Source organism: Manis javanica, chromosome 6 (assembly GCF_040802235.1).
Source record: "Manis javanica isolate MJ-LG chromosome 6, MJ_LKY, whole genome shotgun sequence".
Classification (NCBI taxonomy): Eukaryota; Metazoa; Chordata; class Mammalia; order Pholidota; family Manidae; genus Manis; species Manis javanica.
Genome location: NC_133161.1, coordinates 15,699,552 through 15,719,876, shown reverse-complemented (window position 1 = coordinate 15,719,876; position 20,325 = coordinate 15,699,552). Strand labels below are relative to the sequence as shown.

The 20,325-nt window shown below is 38.1% G+C and overlaps 1 protein-coding gene across 4 annotated transcripts in view; it reads left to right on the top strand.

Moving 5' to 3' along the window:
* The window catches only part of CHRM2 (cholinergic receptor muscarinic 2), a 134,187-nt gene extending 114,105 nt beyond the window's left edge, over positions 1–20,082 (top strand). Inside the window, exons 1-2 of one of the 4 annotated variants that reach the window (XM_036994585.2) lie at positions 1,404–1,639; positions 13,911–20,082. In XM_036994585.2, coding sequence (XP_036850480.1) covers positions 13,958–15,358 — 1,401 coding nt within the window. In that variant the 5' untranslated portion in view covers positions 1,404–1,639; positions 13,911–13,957 and the 3' untranslated portion in view covers positions 15,359–20,082. Of the gene's footprint in view, positions 1–1,403; positions 1,640–4,353; positions 4,443–13,910 lie in introns of those variants that run through there. The other 3 variants (XM_017651343.3, XM_073238395.1, XM_017651342.3) reach the window with 3 other exon arrangements.
* The last annotated feature ends 243 nt before the right edge of the window (positions 20,083–20,325 follow it).

The following is a 20,325-nucleotide window of genomic DNA, read 5'->3' as shown; positions in this document are numbered from 1 at the left end:
TTACAGACTGGAGTTCGGAGCTGTCAAAGGGAAGGTGGACAACTCAGGGTGGAAGGTCGGGTCAAGCGAGGGCTGACTTCAGAGAAACAGGGTGATTTGGGCAGTGAAGGTGGTTGATTTGAGATGGAAATCCATAAAGATGCTGGTCAACGAGATGGCTCTTGATACTAGCTTGGTCGATGATATTTATAGTTTCCTATGGTTTCTGACTTTAAGCAGTCTGCACTGCTATGGAGTTCTCACTTTCCATTGCTCCTTAAGTCCTCTGCCATATACTACCTTCCTCATACTCAAAAGATAGCCTTTAAGAAGTTTCCTAAATACCTTGTTTCTTGATATCTCCAAAAATGCTGAATTTTGAATTCAACATTTTGAATTCTACTAATTGAATCGACCTTCATCCTTAACCCCCTTCCCTTCTATTTGCAAGAGTAACCCTGGGGCCATTCTCTTCCCGTGTCCCTCACATGCTAACCTCTTCTCCTTCCTTAAGCTCTTGCCTACCTGTGATGCCAATTGCTCTTGTATCTTTAGACCCTCATTCACCAGAGTTTTTTTTCTCTTCAGCTTGTCATCCTTATTTTACTTTAAAAGCAACTAAATCAAATATTTTCAAAGGCCCTCCCCTTACCTATTTTTCTTCCTAATTATATATCTTTTTTTCACGTTGCTTTACCTTCAGGGTACAAAACCAGGGTCCGTCTCTCTACCATGTTACTCTGTTATCCACCCAAACCTTGAGAATGTACAAAAACCACATTTTATGATGTCTTATTCTCTGGCTTCTATATCCAGAGACTTTCCATCTTATGGAAAGTAATTCATGATTTTCTAATTCATTTAACATCAACATGTGAAAATGCTGTTTAGATTCTATAAACCCATTGAGTCTTTCAAAAGAGCCATTTCAAGGTTTTTGTTTGAGCAGGGATGTGTGGTTCATAGTAAGAATAAAGAAACTAGCTGTAGGTTGCGTGTTAAGCCTTGGTTATAAAATTTGGAATTATATCTAAACAGAAGTTCAACTTTATTCAAGTGGCTCCCATTCTTTATCTTAAAACACAGTTTGGAAATCTGAGGATGTCCTGGGCATTACGCCAAACATAATGAAAAATCACCCCAGCTGACTCAGTCCCTGCCCCCCACCATGCCTGTTTTGGGTATTTCTGTCATCTAGCTACTTTCTCCTCCTCCCCTTTCTTAGACAGGGCAGTTCCGCTGTGACTTACTGCTTTGTGCACATGGTGATTTGTTATTTTAATAACAATTCCAAAAAGAAAAAAAAATCACGTACAAAGTGGGTCAAGTTGTCACCTTTCAGCTTCACAGTGGGCTTTGAAAGCAACCAAACAAGGGAAGAGCCAGAGGCAGCCTGTTCACAAGTTACATTCCTACATGCGGACACAGAGCTAAGGATGTTTCATCATGAAGAGCAGAGGCTAAGAGGCAGGCTACGAATGAGTCTGTCCTTGGAACACTGACTAAGTGTTCCCATCCCAATAGCCACTCCTGAACCAGAGTGAAGATGGATTGAAAGATGCAGAGATCCAGGCTTAGGAGGACTGCCCTGTGGCACCCTGAGAGGGCTTGCTCAGCAGGGTGTGATGGGCCATCTGTTTCTCAAAGGAATATCAATACAGTAAGTCTCCAAATCCCGTCTTGCTATGGGAAATCAGCGCTAACCTAGACATGACCCCTGGATGCTGAAGTGATGAGGCTATGTTGTCTGCTATATTTCCAGATAACTGTTTTGTAGCTTCCACATCATAAAAGTTTCTTACTTGTAGCCAGTCATGGCAGAAAAATAGCATGACTTTAGAGATTGGGAAGGTTTCTTATGATGGTTTTTCAGACAATCTCTGCAATGATCTTTCTAAGGGACATCATAGAAGATAGAACAGATGAGTGAGAGAGTGAGTGAGTGGATAAAAATATGAATATAAGGATTTGGATAAAGCAATTGGAGAAGTCATGAGAAATAAGCATGAATAAGCGAGGAAAAGGCCTTACTCAAGTAAACTAGCACTTGGCAGAATGAATACTCTTTGTTTTTTTGTTGTTGTAATGTATTTACTTTCAATTAGCAGTACTGCTAAAATTATATTTTAAAAATAGATTATTTTAAACAGCACTTAGAGTTATATGGTAAATGTTAAGTCACAGATTACTTTTATACACATGCACAGATCATGTGACCATGTTGCTCTAAGCATTCATAATTTGACAGAGAATAGAATTTTGCTATTGTTATATCCTTTGACAACAAATCTCTGCCTTAGTTTCATTATTTGTTCTAAATTTGTGTAGGGGCTGAAATTTTTCTATGTCTCTTAGATCATATTCCACTCTAAAATAGACCGATCTGCTTTGAGCTAAATTATATGTATAGAATCACTAAATGATCTTTCATGGGTCTAAAGCAGGAATTCTAAATGAAGGTTTGCTTGTCTATGACCTTCCAACCTTTTTCTTAGGAAGAGAATTAGTTATTCATTTTTAGAAGGAATTTTCTTAACTTTAGATTGAACATTTTCATCACCTCAGCAGAAGAATCAGGATACCATAGAATTATCACTGAACTTCCCAAATCCGTAAGATGAATGGAACCAAATAGTAAAAATGGCATAGAATAGACTCATACAAAATTAAAAATCATTTCAAATTATTTTCTTATTTTCTTGGGACAAATACAGAGTGCATGCTTCATTCCCTTCTCTTTCTTTTTCTTTTTTTTAATTCTCTACTTGTTGGTTAGAACCACTTGATAAATGATAATGAACTTAATAACAGTGACTACTTATTAAGCACCTGCTGGAGCCATATGTTTAGTGTGTATGTAAAAATAAACAATCTGAATGGTAACTTTTATTTTCCACATCTCTTAAATGTGGAAAGAGGGTCAACATATTTCAGTTCGCATAACTAGAAACTAGCAGAGATAGGTTTTAGTCTCAGGTTTAACTCCAAAGCTTTATCTACTGCATCCAGAGACCCATCATAGTTATTTGTGTATAAAAGTTACAGAAAGAAGCTAGACCACCCTCAACAGAGCAAGCAAGCCAGCCCTTCTGCTTGCTGGACTCTTGCAAAGATAGCCAGGCCTGGTGGGCTTTTGCTGCCTTCTCTCTCAAGAGGAAGTGACACTTCATGAGCGATTTTCTTTGGCCTTAGACCTTTTGGAGAACAGAGACATTCTATCTTTTCTTCTGAAATGTGTTATTATCCCTTCTTCTTCAGCTAGCATGCTTGGCACACACTTGCGTACACAGTGGTTGGGTGAGGGAATCCAGGGAAAATTCTCTTAGCTTTCTATTTCCTTCCATTTTGCATTGTTTCAAGGATTCATTCCTCACAGAAGTCCACTCTAGCATGGTCTCTTACAGATCCAGATATGTATATTTCTGTCCCAGCAGACAACATAAGCTAAAGCTGCTTTGCTGATGGTACAATTGACTTAAAGAAAAATCAACCTGCCTAGCAGATTTGTGCACAAGTCTCAACCCATTTACAGTTGACTTGACAATCTATGTGAAGACCTTCCCTTCTCATGCATTATTTACATACAGATATTGTATTGAAAAACCTCTATAATGCAAACTGCTCAAAGGTTAGCTCCTTTTTACGAGGTGACATGGTAGAGCACGTAAACTGCTGGGGGGATTTGATAGCCAAGATGGTGTAATTTGAGAAGGGAAGTGTCATTTTTGTCTTAGCTTTCCCCCTGGGCTCAGTCAACATGGAACCTACCTCCTGGGGAAAGGTAAAGTTAGGGCTTATAATTCTAGCTCAGTCTGAATGAGAGATTTGATTTTTTTCAAAATGTTTAGAAAGTCTGAAGGTGAGGAGGAGCTGGGATATTAAATAGGCTTGAATTCAGTGTTGGGAGAAGAAAGTGGGGGCGGGGTGGAAAAGAAGGTTGGGGCAGTGTGTGATGACATCAGTCGTGCTATGATTCCCCCATGGTTATCACCCACAGAGTGGTTTTATTTCAAGCAGGTCAGAGAATTGACTGTTCTGATTTGCCACATAAAGCTCTTCATTCTCTCCAACCAACTTGCTTTATTTTAACTCAAAATTAGGGCTTTAGATACAAAAATCTTTGCTGAGTTGATGCAGCTTTTTATGTTTCCTCATTCAGTTGCCATTAGATCATTTAGTAAAGACTTTAATCTGCTCCTCGCTCTGATTTTTCATATTTTAGTGGGTGACACTGTGGTCATCTTGTTCAGTTCTAGAAATAGGCTGCAATCAGACTCTGGGGAAACAATCATTTTGTCTTTCGATTGGAAACAATAAAAATAGTTGCTGCCCATTACTCTCTGCACTTCATTACTATTTTATTTTTACAGCTTCACCGAATCTGGTATGAATCATAACTATATGAGGCCTGTGTCATTTCTGTCATTGAAAAGTTAAAGGATCCAAGATTTACTGTTCTGGAGGTAAATTAATTTCTTGGGGCTCTATATCTGTATTCTTGGTATTGCTACCAGAAGAATGAGGCTATCTTTTGGGCTTACACTTAATGGCTATATTTATTTTAAGAGGTGATAACCAAGAAAATTATTTCTATAAAATTCAACCCACTCACCTTTACTTTTCATGTGCGTATTTTTACGAAGAGAAAAACACATGCATTGATTAACTTCCTTTCTGTCCATAAGCAATGCAGTGTGAAGCAGAGACACTCTTAAAAAACATAAATTCCTAATCCAGCTAAGTGTCCTTTTCTCTACTTACCTGTTTTTCATGTGTCATCTAAATACTCAGAGGAAGAAAATCCACTTCTGTATGAACCTCCTAATCTTTTCACAATCATGGATCCTGTTTGTCCTTAACCATTCTAGTCTACTGTTCAGTGGAAAAATATTAACTTAAATTTTTCAAGCTTCTGTCTGAGCCTAAACTGATTTTCATTCCTCTTGTCAAAACCATCCTTGATCTCCTCGCCAAAGTTCCACATCGCCTGGTGCTGTGTTTCGGCTGCCAATGGAAGGCACGTGCACCATTGAAAGGGACCCCGTAAAGGGATACATTGTTTGGAGTGGCTCAGCTCCTGCAGAACAACAGCTTTTATTCTAGAATTTTCTATCCGAGTCATAACAAGCCTCAATTGCTCTGCAAATTTGATTCACATGTTTAATTCAAAGCAATGAATTAACTAATTTAGAGTTATTAAACCAGCAGCCTGCCGACTTCAGGAATAAAACAAAACAAAATTTTTAAAAAGCCGACTATACAGATTTCCAACTTCTCAAGACAGTAAGAAAGTCTCAGACATGGATCCAAATACAGCTGCCTAATCATGCACATCTTTTAGTAGCTCTCTGAGGATTGCATCCATTTTCCTTTCATTCCTCTTCTTGTGAGAGCGTAACTTGTCCCCTTGGAGAGGGGGCTTTCTCCCTTTTGCCGCCGTTCACTAGTCAGTACCATTTACTAGACCACGTTCATCACCAGTATTGAGTTCTGTCATTTCCTAGGGCAGGCAAGGAAGATGCCCCCGTGCTTGCTCAGGGAGAATTTCATTCTAAGAAGTCAAAAGAGTAGTTCATTCCGTACTATGTTTGACTTATAATTGTCCAGACCTCCTTTCCTTTTTGGCAGTAGGAATACAGTACAGAAAAGTATCTAAAAGGTGCCACAGACCTACAGACAAGGACAAGGGTACTATACTAGTTAAATCATCTCTAGGTTTCTCTCCTTCTTAGTCATGAAATTCCTCTAGAGTAAGTGTTGTTTAGGGTGTGTTCTGAAGAAGGAAAAAAATAGTTTGGTGCATGTGGAGTAGTTTGTCCAGCGTCACTAAGAGTAGTATTGTGTTTGCTGGGCAGCCAAAACTGTGAAGGTGTTTACATCATCATAGAGCTTGGACATTCTTAAAGGTTTTCACACTGGAAAATCTCATGAATTCTCTTGTGTTTGTACTGGTGTGGGGGATCAAGCAGCTATTTCAACTAGTCTCATCCTTTCCGACCATTTGCTTTTACAATTTTTCTTTGTTTATGGAAGTGAAACTTTCATACGGGAAGTGCACACACCACCCTAAGGGTACAGCGTGATAAATGCAATTTGTTTAAGTGTAGCTTTCTTTTTTCAAATTATCTGACATAATGCATACCTGGTAAAACACTGTGCTGCAATCTTCTAAAAGAAGAAACACTACACATTGCTTCCAGAATATGTTTGACATTTCTTTTGAGATATCATTAAAAACTCAGTGTTGGTGAACAATGGCAAGGTCTCATTCCGTGTTTCTGAACCTCCAGGATTGTCAGGCTCAGTGCACTGGAGAAGACCCCCCACCATGAGGATATTGGACTTTCCTGAGACAGAATCTTGAGGATAGAGTAAAAAAATACAGAAATGTCACACACAAGCAAATGGCAGGGGACAGGTGAGAAAAAAGGGAAAGAGAAGAGAGATGGTTACATTAAGAAAGGCTCCCAGGAAGCCCTCTCTATTGTCTTCACCCCACTCTGACAGCCTCCCTGTGGCTCTTCTCATTTTGCTGGTGCAGCCATCTCAGGTGGCTGGAAATTTCATCAGCTGTTGGTGGAGAGAAAAACACATGTGTTTATTAACTTCCTTTCTGTACCTTGTTATAAGCACCTTGTGGACAAGAATATATTCTATTTTATTCGGTCATTCATTCCTCCTTCACTTTATTCTCTGCAGCCTTTGAAGGCATCTGAAGATCTGTTCACAACAGAGATTCAGTAAGATGTTTTGGAATGAAAAAGAAAAAGAAAAAGCCCTGACTTCATAGCAAGGACCCTGTCGCTCCCTGTGCACACCATCCCCACCCTAGCAGCTCATGTAGCGAAATTCAAGAGCTCAGGATAAAGCTGTTGATATATACACTGACTCATAACGTGTCACATGGCTCAAAGAAAAACCCGATCAAAAGGGAAAAAGTGGAAATTCACTCCATTTCTGCCCCATGTCAAAGGAGTGGATTGTGGAATGCCACCACACTGTCCATTGTCAGGGCTGTGCCATCTCCTGAGTCCCAGACCAGAACTCGCCCCTACTTGTAAAATTGAGAGACATTCGAGATTTGAAAGAGTCAGCATAATATAAGCCAACTGTATTGTCATCTGCTGCAGCAATAACAAACCTGTGTACACTGAAGCTCTTCTTTAAAGAAAGGAAAGTTTCCTACCCGGACTTCCTTTAAAAAATCTCTCCACAATTCCCTTTTCCTTTTGTCTTTCTCTCCAGCATCATCCATCCAGGAGGAACTGATCCTTGAAGTAGGAACAGTCTGAGAGCCTATTAAATACCTGTCTCAGTGCTGTTTATAAATTAGTGGGATTAATTGAATATTTAGAAGATCTAAAACAGAATATAGACTGTAGGCCTCAGTGGGCATCTCTCCCATGTTAGGGAAATTTTACACTTAGAATCTCACTCATCAGATTATTATACAGTATGTTGCATTTATTTATAGATTTATAAAATTAAAAATAAGCAAGCTTCATTTGTTTTCTAATTGCTAACACAGTGTCAGTGATCCCACCTCATTCTTAGAGCAGATGAGAGGCAATGGGTCAGCCTCCAAGACAGTCATCTGCTTCTGCCGTCGATATGGTATTGCTCCTAATGCCAGTCTGAGATTTTACTACGGTACTATATTGTGTCATCCTTATACTTTCCAGGTTTGTTTTCTTAGCTGTAGTATTTTTTAGTGAAAGGTAGAAATCTAGGCATAATATTGTTGAACTAAACTTTTCATTATCTCAGGGCAGACAGTGGTGTTCAGCCCTTATGCTGCGGTTGAAAAAGCCAACAGAGGTCTGATAATTCTGTCAGTTAAGGGGTTAGGCTGCTCCTTAGAGCTCAGCATATGAAACAGATGGACAAAGAACTGTTTTTTGATAATGTGTTCAAATAGCAGCAGAAATGAGAAATCTGTATAAAGTATATACACCAAGATTACACTTTAAGAACAGATTAGATAAATATAAACTACTTATTATGAGTTCAAGTTCATGAGATTTCCTTTTGATTTCTTATTCTGAAATTTTGTTGTACAGCTGTGTATCTTCTCTATCAGGATTGCCATCAGGGACTCTTTTTTTCCTGACTTTTCTTATTGCCGTAGAACTGTTTTTTGGTAAATCAGATTTTGTGTCATGGTGTGGCACAGTGCAAAGAAAGTGGGCCTAGGGTCAGATACCTAAATTTGAATCATGGCCCCAGTACTTGCTGGCCCTTTGATCACTGCCATCTGTAAAACTGGAAAAGATCATTCTTTTCAGGGTTATCGTGATAATTAATAAAATAACATACAAAAATTCCTATCATTTAGTTTATTCATATACTGATAAATGTATCATTAGATTATTACATTGTGGATGCACTTATGAAGTGATCATTATATTTCAGGCATCCTGCCTGACTTGTGCATGGTGGAGAAAATACTATTTTATTTAATTTCCACTATGTTTCTAAATACCTATCATAGTTTATTTTTTAATGTCATTTAAATGAATGTTCTCTCTGTAATGTTGTGGTAAATGTTTAAAACTTCTGTGTAACTGATGTGAATACTTTTGTGAGAGCTTATATATCAATTCATATGATACATTTTTATGATATTTGCTTTTAAGAAAATGTTCTAAATCCTAAATATAATGTTTTAATGTATGGAACCTCACTTAGTAGCTCTGTGTCTGCTTGTGAACATCTGCAGCCCAAAGGCACATTTAGCCTGGCCACAATAATCTATTGTCTAAAACAAGGACCCAATTTGAAGTTGGGAGCAAAAGACTTCATTGAGACAGGTCAGAGGTATAAATATTTGGGGCCCACATTTGCTTCTAGGGAAGACTGTTCCTCAGACAAACAATAAATATTTGTAGCAGAGTCTGGAGCCAGGCATGTGGGGTTTGAATCGCAAATAACTTGAATTTTTTATCTTTAATTCAACATTTATGAAAAAGCACATAGTAATAATCATCTCAGGAGTTACTGTGAAGAGTAGTCATGCTCAACACATGTTAATTATTATCAGTATGATTACCATAGCTATAATACAATTGATAACTTAATATCATGGATAATGATAATTTAGTATTACCATTGTCACTGTACTCCACAGCTCCTCATTCTGAATCTACTTCATACACACAATTTTCTGTTAACTATTAAGAAAGGTTATTAACTTACACCTATTTAACAATGTGAATACTGATAGCATGCATTTAATGCTCAGCATTTTCCAGTCATGGTTCAGAGACATTATCTCACTTTGAGCCTTACCACAACTCTAGAAGAAAAACAGAGCTACTATTATTCCTGTTTGAAAGAAAAGCAAACTGATATACATGGAAATTAAGTGACATGGTCAGACTCCACAGCTAATAATAAGAGCAGAGATAAGCACCCGTAACTTTGCCAGGAGAATATTAAGCCACAATACAATCCTCACTGCTACAAGGAGGAACCAACACACTGAAGAAACAGAGGGCAAAAGAATGTTTTTTTGTTAAGTTTCCATAGTACTTTCAAGCTTTAGTCATAAACTAACATTGTATAATACCAAATGGATTATTATACACTTGCCATATTAAGATGCTAGTCCTCTGAAGGTCATCTTCATTGTTTAGTCTGTTGTGATTATGTTATTTCATCAATGATGTAACAATTACTGCTTTAACAAAACCCTATGATGCCACACCAGAAGAAAAACTTTCGCAGAAATGTAAACAGCAGAGATGGCAAGAGGTTGATGAAAAGAAGCTGTTTTCTTTAATAGAAGATGAACAGTCCCTACATAGCTGGTGCATCACATAGGGAGAAAGGAATGCCATCCTTCAAACATTTGTGCTTGCTTCTAAGTGAAATATTTCCATTTTTACATATAGGGTTAGTATAAATAAGAAAATGTTGTAACTCTAAACATCTAGGGGACATGATAACAACTATACATGTTAACATTATATAAATTTGTTATGTTCTATCCAGATAAGGATTTAATGAGCTGTCTTATTTAGCAACCTCTGGATATAGTTCATCATTACACAGATGCCTAACCATTTCACATATTACTAGATACAGTATAATTCTCAATTGGACAAGGAAATGGAAAGAGTATCTAATTGAGAGTTAATGACATTGGATTTAATTGCAGATTATTTTCTCACCAGCCTTGAAACCAAGGATAAGTTGCTTAACCTTTTCTGTAGCCTTCCTTCATCAGTTAAAGGGGATGATAATTTTATAGAGTTGTTAATAGTTGGTAAAATAACATGTTTCAGAGTCCTAAGGCTGTGTTTTCTTTTAGTTTTTTGGTTTGAGTTTGTTTTAGTTGGAAATGCATGCATGCTCATGGTAAACAAGAAGAGGGAAGAGGGGGCAGGAGGAAAACAAACAAATAAATAATATGAAAGAGATAGAGAGAGAATCAGACAGCTCCAGATTAGTGTAGAGGTTTAGAATAATAATAGTTATTGTCAGCACAAGTGATGACAGGAAAGAAACAAATGAAGATGGACAAATCACTTACTTCTTAATCCATAAAATATGAGATCAGACAAGTTTGTTTTTTAACGTAAATGTTTAATTTGTATGTTATTCTCCAGAGGAAGTCACCAAGATCTTTTTAAAACTAAAGCAAATAAGTCCTATTTTCATTAACATGAATGTGAAAAGTAAATTAAAGTGTCATAAAAATGTTTGGTATTTTTCAATCACAGTTTATTCAAATGAACATTTCATGAAACAGATATGTACGTAACTTAATTGAAATTAAAAAATATTCATGATTTATCTAATAACTAGACCAAAACAAGCTTAAACAGTGAGTCAAAACTCTGATCTTACAGTTACCTCATTGATAAGGAATCATTGGAATAATGATTGGATCAGTGTAATTATTTTGTTCAAATAAATTACATGAATAAACAAGTACATGAGTAATGACCCCCCCCAAAAAAAGGGGCTGGTAAGCTATTAAAGCAATTCCACAGAGTAGGTAAATAGGGGTTAAATTAGTCATTTTGATTGTTGATCCCATATTGAGTCAACAAACAGTTTTTGAGCACGAGCTGCGGTTGAAGTGGTCAACTGGATGGTAGAGCTTCAAGGACCAAGAAGTCCAAAGTCAATTTTTCTGGTGAAGGAGGAAAATACATAAACAGTGCATCAGTCAGTGCTCTGTGACTCAAAGGCACGAACAAGGGGTCTGCAGAAATGGGAGCCTGAAAGCCTACAAACTATGCGAAAAAATGTTCAACCCCTCTAGTCATTAGAGAAATACGAATCAAAACAAAAAGCTACACTTTGCCTCTCAGATTGGCAGATTTTAGGGAGTTGCATAGTAACAGCTGCTTAAAGGTAATTGAGAAGCAGGACTTACCTGAGCGGAGCAGGACCTTCTGCAGCCATCCAGGAGAGCGATCTGACAGCAATCAGAAGAATGTTTATACCTTGGTCCAGTGGACTCCCCCCTGGGCGTAGGCGTATGTGATACGGAGTCATACTCTAGTGCATGGCACAATATGATCATTTTAATTTCAGCACTATTTCAAGCAGTTTTGAGGCAACCTGCATGGCCACCACTAGAGAAATATGTAAGAAGAAAAGTCATGATTTGCTCACCATGGAATTGGAAACAGGTCATTTGAAATATCTAGAGCAACATAAAAACAAGGTCTTGAGTGAAAAATGAAGAGAACAGAAGCTAGAAAAAAAGTATCATTTAGTAAATTAATATCATAAGGGGAAAAACACCTTATATTTTCCTGTGTTGTCCACCTAGCCTAAGAAATAGTCTAAGCAATACATGCAAGACAATAAGGGGCAATCGGATGTGAGAGTTAGAAATGAAGGAAAATATTGTTAAAATAAAAATAGGAGAAGGACCTTGCAGAGACCGAAGAGGATGTCGGTTATAGTCTAAGGAGTATGATTAACTCAACTTTCCACTTGACATTCAAATAACTCTAACCCAAACAAAAAAGTGAATAAGAACCACAGAACAGAGTAAAATGACCTGAGGTGTGCTGTGGAAGCAGAGATGGGGAAAAAAACCAGCGAGGCCAAGGGCTAGCAAAATGGTTTCATAGAGTCGATAATGCCTGACGGCTGAATAGGAAACAGGGGAAAGAAATGTGAGGATGTCAGGATGAGAGCGTGTGGGGGAGCTGCTTTTAAGGAGGGAGACAAGAATGTAAAATGGCCTAAAGTCATAAAGTACAATATCATGTTAGAAACGAGAACTGGATGTAATTGCCTTGAGTGTAGGCTACTTAGGTAAGTATTTGAGGTTTGTCTGGAAAAATGCAAGAGGGCAAGATTATACATATTGTAAAGGGCTTAAATAGGTCAAGGACACAAGGGGGTCAGACCTAACATAAAGAAATGTGAGTGAGAAAAAGAAACAAGGTATAAATTCAAAGGATATTTAAGAGGTACACAGGTTGCAGGAAGTGTGGGAGAGGCATGAAGCCAGAGGATAGCTCCATATTTTAACTTGAGCACTTGAATGATGAACTCTTAACTTTCTTTGCTATGTCCTTTATAATAGATGACTCAGTTGTCACTGAACTTTGATGAAATGATCTGAAAAATGGTGATCATGTGTTTACTTAAAAACACCAGGGTTGGACAGTGGCAAGTCCACTCAGGTTTAATAATTGCTTCTTTACTGACCTATCACTGCCACTGGATCATACACCTCTCACGGGTAGAGACCTTGTCATAGCCATCACTGAATACCCAGCATACATCACAATGTCTGATACAGAGAAGTGGCTCAGTAGGTATGTGAGGACAGTAGGGATGAATGAATCATTGAAAAAAACTGAGGTTCCTAGTTTTATGTCTGCCATTGTCTGACTTGATCTGTGACCTTATATAAATTACTTAATCTTTGTGGGCTTCAGTTCCCTCTTTTGCAAAACAGGTAGAAACCCTAGCATGACTGTATCCAAGATTTGTCAGGTAGAATAGTGAGATAATAGACTTAGTAACGATTTGAAAAATCAGACATTCAGAAAATTGATATTCTGTCAGTATGCATTGAATAAACAACTTCTTTTGTGGGATATGGAATATTGGAAATGTTAACTACAGGTATAAAATGGATCAGAGAAAAATAATGCTCTTGGGAAGAGTGTATTGGCTAATAAAGAATTATTATTATCTTATCTTTACTGTCATCATTTTCAGTATCATTATGAAAAAAACTTAGAGCTACCAGATGGAAAGGTGCTATTAACTATAAAGTCACTTGCTCAATATTATAAACTTTATGCATTCTTCCATAATTATGTCCTCCAATTGGTTCATTACTTTTTATGTCCGTACCAGAAACTGCTTGATGCTTTGAAAGTGTTTCTGTGTAATCTTGGTTTATTTAGTTCAATTCATCAATATTATGCTCAGTTAAATTATTGATGATAGATACATATAGATAGATGATGATAGATAGATAGATAAATAGATAGATATAGATAGATGATAGATAGATAGATAGATAGATAGATAGATAGATAGATAGATAGATGATAGATGATAGATAGATAGATAGATAGATAGATAGATAGATAGATAGATAGATGATAGATAGATGATAGATAGATGATAGATAGATAGATAGATAGATGATAGATAGATGATAGATAGATATAGATGATAGATAGATGGGTAGCATATCTAGATACGGATCCATCAGAATACTATCAGAGTCCAAATACATTGCCAGCCTGAAAGGACCTTTTGAATCTTCCATGTAGTCTTTGCTTTTTCTGTATGGGGAACTGGGGCAGGTAGTCACCCCAAACATATGATAAGGAAGGAAGATTTTAGAGGGAAAAAACGTGGGTCAAAAGGAAGAAGTCCGATATATTTTAAAGCCATGTTTATATTATATTTGTTAATTTTATTCTATTTCCCTGCAGGTTTAAATGTTTGTTGGGCCACTTGGCTACTGATCAGAGAACACAAAATGAATAACTCCACAAACTCCTCTAACAATGGCCTGGCTCTGGCCAGCCCTTATAAGACCTTTGAAGTGGTATTTATTGTCCTGGTGGCTGGATCCCTCAGTTTAGTTACCATCATTGGGAACATCCTGGTCATGGTCTCCATTAAAGTCAACCGCCACCTCCAGACGGTCAACAATTACTTTCTATTCAGCTTGGCCTGTGCTGACCTCATCATTGGTGTTTTCTCCATGAACTTGTATACCCTCTACACTGTGATTGGCTACTGGCCTTTGGGACCTGTGGTCTGTGACCTCTGGCTTGCTCTGGACTACGTGGTCAGCAATGCCTCAGTGATGAATCTGCTCATCATCAGCTTTGACAGGTACTTCTGCGTCACCAAACCGCTCACCTACCCTGTCAAGCGGACCACAAAAATGGCAGGCATGATGATTGCAGCTGCCTGGGTCCTCTCCTTCATCCTCTGGGCCCCAGCCATTCTCTTCTGGCAGTTCATTGTTGGCGTGAGGACGGTGGAGGACGGGGAATGCTACATTCAATTTTTCTCCAACGCGGCTGTCACCTTTGGCACTGCCATCGCAGCCTTCTACTTGCCCGTGATCATCATGACTGTATTGTACTGGCACATATCTCGAGCCAGCAAGAGCAGGATAAAGAAGGACAAGAAAGAGCCCGTGGCCAACCAAGATCCAGTCTCTCCAAGTCTAGTACAAGGAAGGATAGTGAAGCCAAACAGCGGCAACACGCCTGGCAGTGACGACGGCCTGGAGCACAACAGAATCCAGAATGGCAAAGCCCCCAGAGACGCTGTGACAGAGAACTGTGTCCAGGGGGAAGAGAAAGAGAGCTCCAATGACTCCACCTCGGTCAGTGCCGTTGCCTCTAATATGAGGGATGATGAGATAACCCAGGACGAAAACACCGTTTCCACGTCCCTGGGCCACTCCAGAGAGGAGAACTCTAAGCAAACATGCATCAAAATTGTCACCAAGACCCAAAAAGGTGACTTGTGTACTCCTACTAATACCACCGTGGAGCTCGTTAGTTCATCAGGTCAAGACGGAGAGGAAAAACAGAACATCGTAGCTCGAAAGATTGTGAAGATGACTAAGCAGCCTGCAAAAAAGAAGCCGCCTCCTTCCCGGGAAAAGAAAGTGACCAGGACGATCTTGGCTATTCTGCTGGCTTTCATCATTACCTGGGCCCCGTACAACGTCATGGTGCTCATTAACACCTTCTGTGCGCCCTGCATCCCCAACACAGTGTGGACAATCGGCTATTGGCTCTGTTATATCAACAGCACCATCAACCCTGCCTGCTATGCACTTTGTAATGCCACCTTCAAGAAGACCTTTAAACACCTTCTTATGTGTCATTACAAGAACATAGGCGCTACAAGGTAAAACATCTTGGTGAAGAAGGAAGGTGGTCAAGTGGAGCTTGGGGAGAAGCTAGGGATAAAAGAGCTCCTAGTTTTAAAATCTCTGCCATTGCACTTTATAATCTTATTATGGAATGTGCAATTCAGGAGCCCAGCAGTGACAATCTTATCATGCCTGTGCTCCAGAGAAACTTGCACCTTTTAGGTCCTGCCAGTTTAGGAGCAATGAGACCGTGAAAGAGATGTGTTGGAATTGTGGATTTAAGGAACGACCTGTGCTTTCGCGTACTCTCTTGAAGAAGGGCTTTTGAAACCACAATTTTATGTCTGCACAAGGAAAAGAATAACCTCACTCCTTTTGTTTTCCTTTTTTTTGTTCCCATGTGTCCAGATGAGGATGAAATGCCATAGTTAAGAGCTAACACGGAGACTTAAACATAAAGAAATAGACATTGCAACCGGAAGTGAAGAAAAAAAATCAAAAAGGATAACAAAATGGTCTCTAGAATGTTAAACATATATTACTCTTTTGTTATGGTTTTATTTGGAGAATTGCAGCATAATAAATGCCTTTTTTTTTTAACCTTTCCCTTTTCCCACCATCAAAAGAAAGCAAACAAATGAAAACCAAAAACCTAGGTAGATCATATCATGATTTTTCCCGTTACGGCACTGGTTTTTGTACTTTCCTGTTTTACCTGGTGTCGAGGCAAAAACAGAATAACTTGCACTAAGTACAAGCAGAGTCAGCCATGTAAATGGGCGTTTCACCCCCAACCACTGTGTTCTTTGCATTCTTTGGGGGTGTACAAGCCTATATATGAGGGTTTAGTTCACCTGTGATCCTTGATGTGACCTGTTTTCACCAATCTGGTTTTTTTCTAAACTAGCCTCTTCTTTTAATAGAATAGCCTACCTAATTCATAAAAGTAATTGAGAAGCCAAAGTTTTTGTTTTTTTTAATTGAGGGTTCATCAATTTACATTATCGTCCTCCTAGTTGGAGAAAGTTTACTGAGGCCATATTAATTTTGAGAGAAGAAAATGAAAAGGTTGAAAGGGCATTCCGCTTCAACTTGAATCTGCCTGGCCCAGGTATGAAATGCTAGTTTGTAACACATGAACTGCTGGCCTTCGTCAGCAGGACGGAGAAGTTCCTTTAATCATTCAGAATCCTAAATAGTATTCATGCCCTCACACGGCGCCTGTGACTTCAGGGTCAGTACCAAGAGCCTGAGACCCTGTCAGTGCCTGCCCAAAGGGGATGTTTGATCTCTAGTCAAGCGAGATTGTTTCTAACCATCTGGGACCCAGAGGGAGGGAGGAGAAAAAGTAGTTCAAAAACATTTTCTGAAACCTCATATTCCAAATTCCTCAAAAATTCCTCAAATGGTCAATTCTCCTGAAAATTTTTTTTAAGTTCAAAATCCTGTCAATAAGAGTATGGCAGTCTTTGTGACAGAAGGGTAGTGGATAACGAAACTGAGGCCAGGTGAGCTCAACAGAATCTGAAAGAAGAATGTTGGTGGCTCTATTTGTGTCACTTCTTACAATTTCTTTAATTGTAGACCATTAAAAAGTCATATAAGGAACTATTACCCAAATGGTAGCTTTATATATAATCTTGTCCACGTAAAGACTTTTTATTTGGTATCCCAAATAAATATATGATTAAACTGATTGACATTTAGCTACTTACTTTTAATCCCTCAACTTTTTTTTTCTATATTTGCTATAGTCTTCCAATCAGATTTTCTAAAGATGGCCCAATCAGTAGAAATTAAATTTATAAAACCCTTTTTAAAATTTCATATTTTGCACTTCAGATTTATGAGTTTTTATGATATCTTGACCGGTAATATTGATATGAGTTGTGTGATTAAATTTGCCAGTATTAGACTGTAGCACTTATTAGTTATTTTGGGTGACTTGCCCCAATGATGGCATCTCAACAATTTTGAGAGTTAAAACTAAAGCACAAGGTAAATGACAACAAAATAGAAGTTAGCAAATTGTCAACAATATTTGTACATAACTTACCCTTTATAAAAATAACTTCATCTTAATAACTTCAGTCATCTCACCTTCCCCTAATCTTCTGTGTAAACATCAGTTCATACGGATCCATTTACTCTACAGTTACTTCAGTGTAAACTTTTACATTTTAAATCCCTATTTATTTTTATTTCTTCACATCAACAAATCACTTGAGTGGAAGGGACATCAAGCCAATGGGCATTTTGATTTCCTGTAAGCAAAACAGTGGACCAGCTGAACATTTCATTTATTAACTTGTACTATTATGATGTAGATTCACCTTTGGTTGGGATGAACTCTTTGGATTCAGGGGTTCAGGATTCTGGATTTGTGTCTTTTTTTTTGTCTGCTCTAACAATCTGACTCACCGTGAATCAACCTGCCTCTTAATCTCCATTGCCATTACATGCTTCCCTTTCTTCTTTCTATCCTTGATCTTCGCCATAGCCACCAGAACCTTCAAGTGCTAAAGGAATTGAATATAGTCCAACACATCATGGAAGCTTTGCCAACCAGAATCAGAGAAATGGGAAGAATACAGAAAACGGTAGATAATTAGAAAGCTATGGAGACTCTTCAGAAGTTTGCATTAACTATTGCTGGATTTGTCCTAGTGGCTCTCAACCAGGGATGATTTTGCCCCCAGGGGACATTTGACAATGTGTGGAGACATTTTCGGTGTCACAACTCGGGGGAAGGCTAATAGCATCCAGTGCATAGAGGCCAGGGATGCTACACAACAGTTTACAAGGCATGGGATAGCCCCTCACAACTAAGAATTATTTGCCTTGAAATATGAATAGTGCCAAAATAGAGAAACCTGATCATTTTAAGGGATTCTAGAGCTTGCATCATATAAATGGGGGAAAAAAATGTGTCACTTTTAGAATTATCAGTGCAAATTGCTCACCTGTGTGAAAAAGGATACTGATCAACAATCGTCTATCAGACACACTGTCATCCATTGAGTCTGGTGTATTTGAAATCCACAGACTGGGAACACAAGACACATCTACATGTCCAAGATCACCAGATCATTCACATAAGGCATTTTTTCTGACATCTTAATGTCCAGTTACGATTGCCACAGGGTCCAGTGAATCGAAGTTACGGTAGATGGCCATTAACATGATTGCAGCTTACAGGGTCAGTTCCCACTGGAGCTGCCATTTTTCCTCTCAAAACCATTAAGAGCCTCTTTCAGAAACAATGACTCCTCTCCTTTGTTTTCACTGGAAAGGTGAATATCTGTCAAGATTGTCTTCTCTCCTCATAGCAATAATGTAAATATCCTAGAGTGGTCTTGTAAGAAGAGGAGATTGAGAATGTGAAAAAGCCAGTTCATTTCTTGAAAAAAGAAATGATTGCTCTCTTCCAGCTCATCATTAACTTAATGCCAGCTCCCAAGTGTTAGGACAAAGTCACCAATATAGTAAGTCACATGGGATAAGCTTTCCTACGTATCTGCTCTTTGCCCATTCTCTGCTGTTTCTTGATCCTGAAGATCTGACACTGGGGAGATGGGGGTTCAAAATGACGGCAACATATACCTAGAAATTCAATCTGCCTTTATTTTCTCCTACTTAGTTCACTGGTAGTTGCCTTTTTCCCAGTTTGATAATATCCCTTCCAACAACCACAGCACTGGCGTTGCAAATAGATTAGGGAAGCACCCAAAGCTGGATGAATTGTGCAAAGTGTATTTTCAGCATGTATATACAATACCATGCCTCTTAAATATGCTTCCTTGAAAGGGTGCACGCTGCAGCATGAACTGTGTGCGTATCTAATGTATCTTCCTGGGATATGCTGTATGCTTAATATACATACTCTATAAATAAAGTAATGAAATGTACAATAGAAATACATATTTCTGTATGCAAATAAATATATAATACACAAAATCTTAATAAGCAGTATGGTATATGTTGCTTCAGAGTAATGAGTAGATTTTATATGCCCAATTTTAAAAGAAAGTATTTGCTTTCAAAGGGAGAGGTTTAAGAACAACCAAAATCCTACCCATATTACTATTATGCTGTTTTATAATTTTTGAAAGCATGGCACTGATTTTTAAACATCTCTTGGAAGAATATATTAATAAATCTTTGCTGGTGTCACCCCAAATGACAATAGTGCTTTTTGCTCCTGTGCTTCTGACGGGCTTCTGACTAGAACCTTCCTGGCAGTTACTTTCCCAACAGCTGTGTTGATCTCACGTCTGATTGCCTGATGAGATTGCACCCTATTCATTGACGTACAGCTTCATTCTCCAAATTAACTGATTTTTGTCAAATAAAAAATAATCATGAAGGATGACCTTCAGAATGTTCTTCTTCCTGAAAAACAACGTGAAAATTGTACCAAGCACTGTATTTTATAAACCACTCTTTTCAGTTTGAGTCGAACAGAGCATCTGATACATTAAATGCCACAAATTGTTAGTGTAATATTATTGCAAGTTTCTCTAAGATATTGCAAAATAGATGATTTCTTTCTGAGTGTCCTACATTTTCTCCAGAGCAAATCTCTTCCTTTCCTTGTTGCCCTCTCAACTACTCATATTCCCCAGAACATTTTCTTTGGCCCATTAGCATCAGCTTTAGTTAGCAAATGTTTCATTAGTTGTTCCTGGGCATGCAATCCCAAGAGAGCCTTGCATTTTAATAAAAAAAGCATAAACACTGAACATTTGAATGATTCTTATTAGTCCTTAGAATCCAAGGCACAAAATGAGAAAGGCATTTTTCAGTGAATTCTAATTTACTTCAAATTTTATGATATACATCAAAGTCTATCCACTTGCTGAATTTTACCTTTTATGCCACAATCCACTCTGTGAGCTGCTGTCCCTTATCTGAACCAAATAATGTCTAGAAAAAAAAAATGAAAAAAGAAATTTGAGTTTTCTCTCAATTCTCATTAGTTTCTTACTGTTCCAGAGAAATGTTTT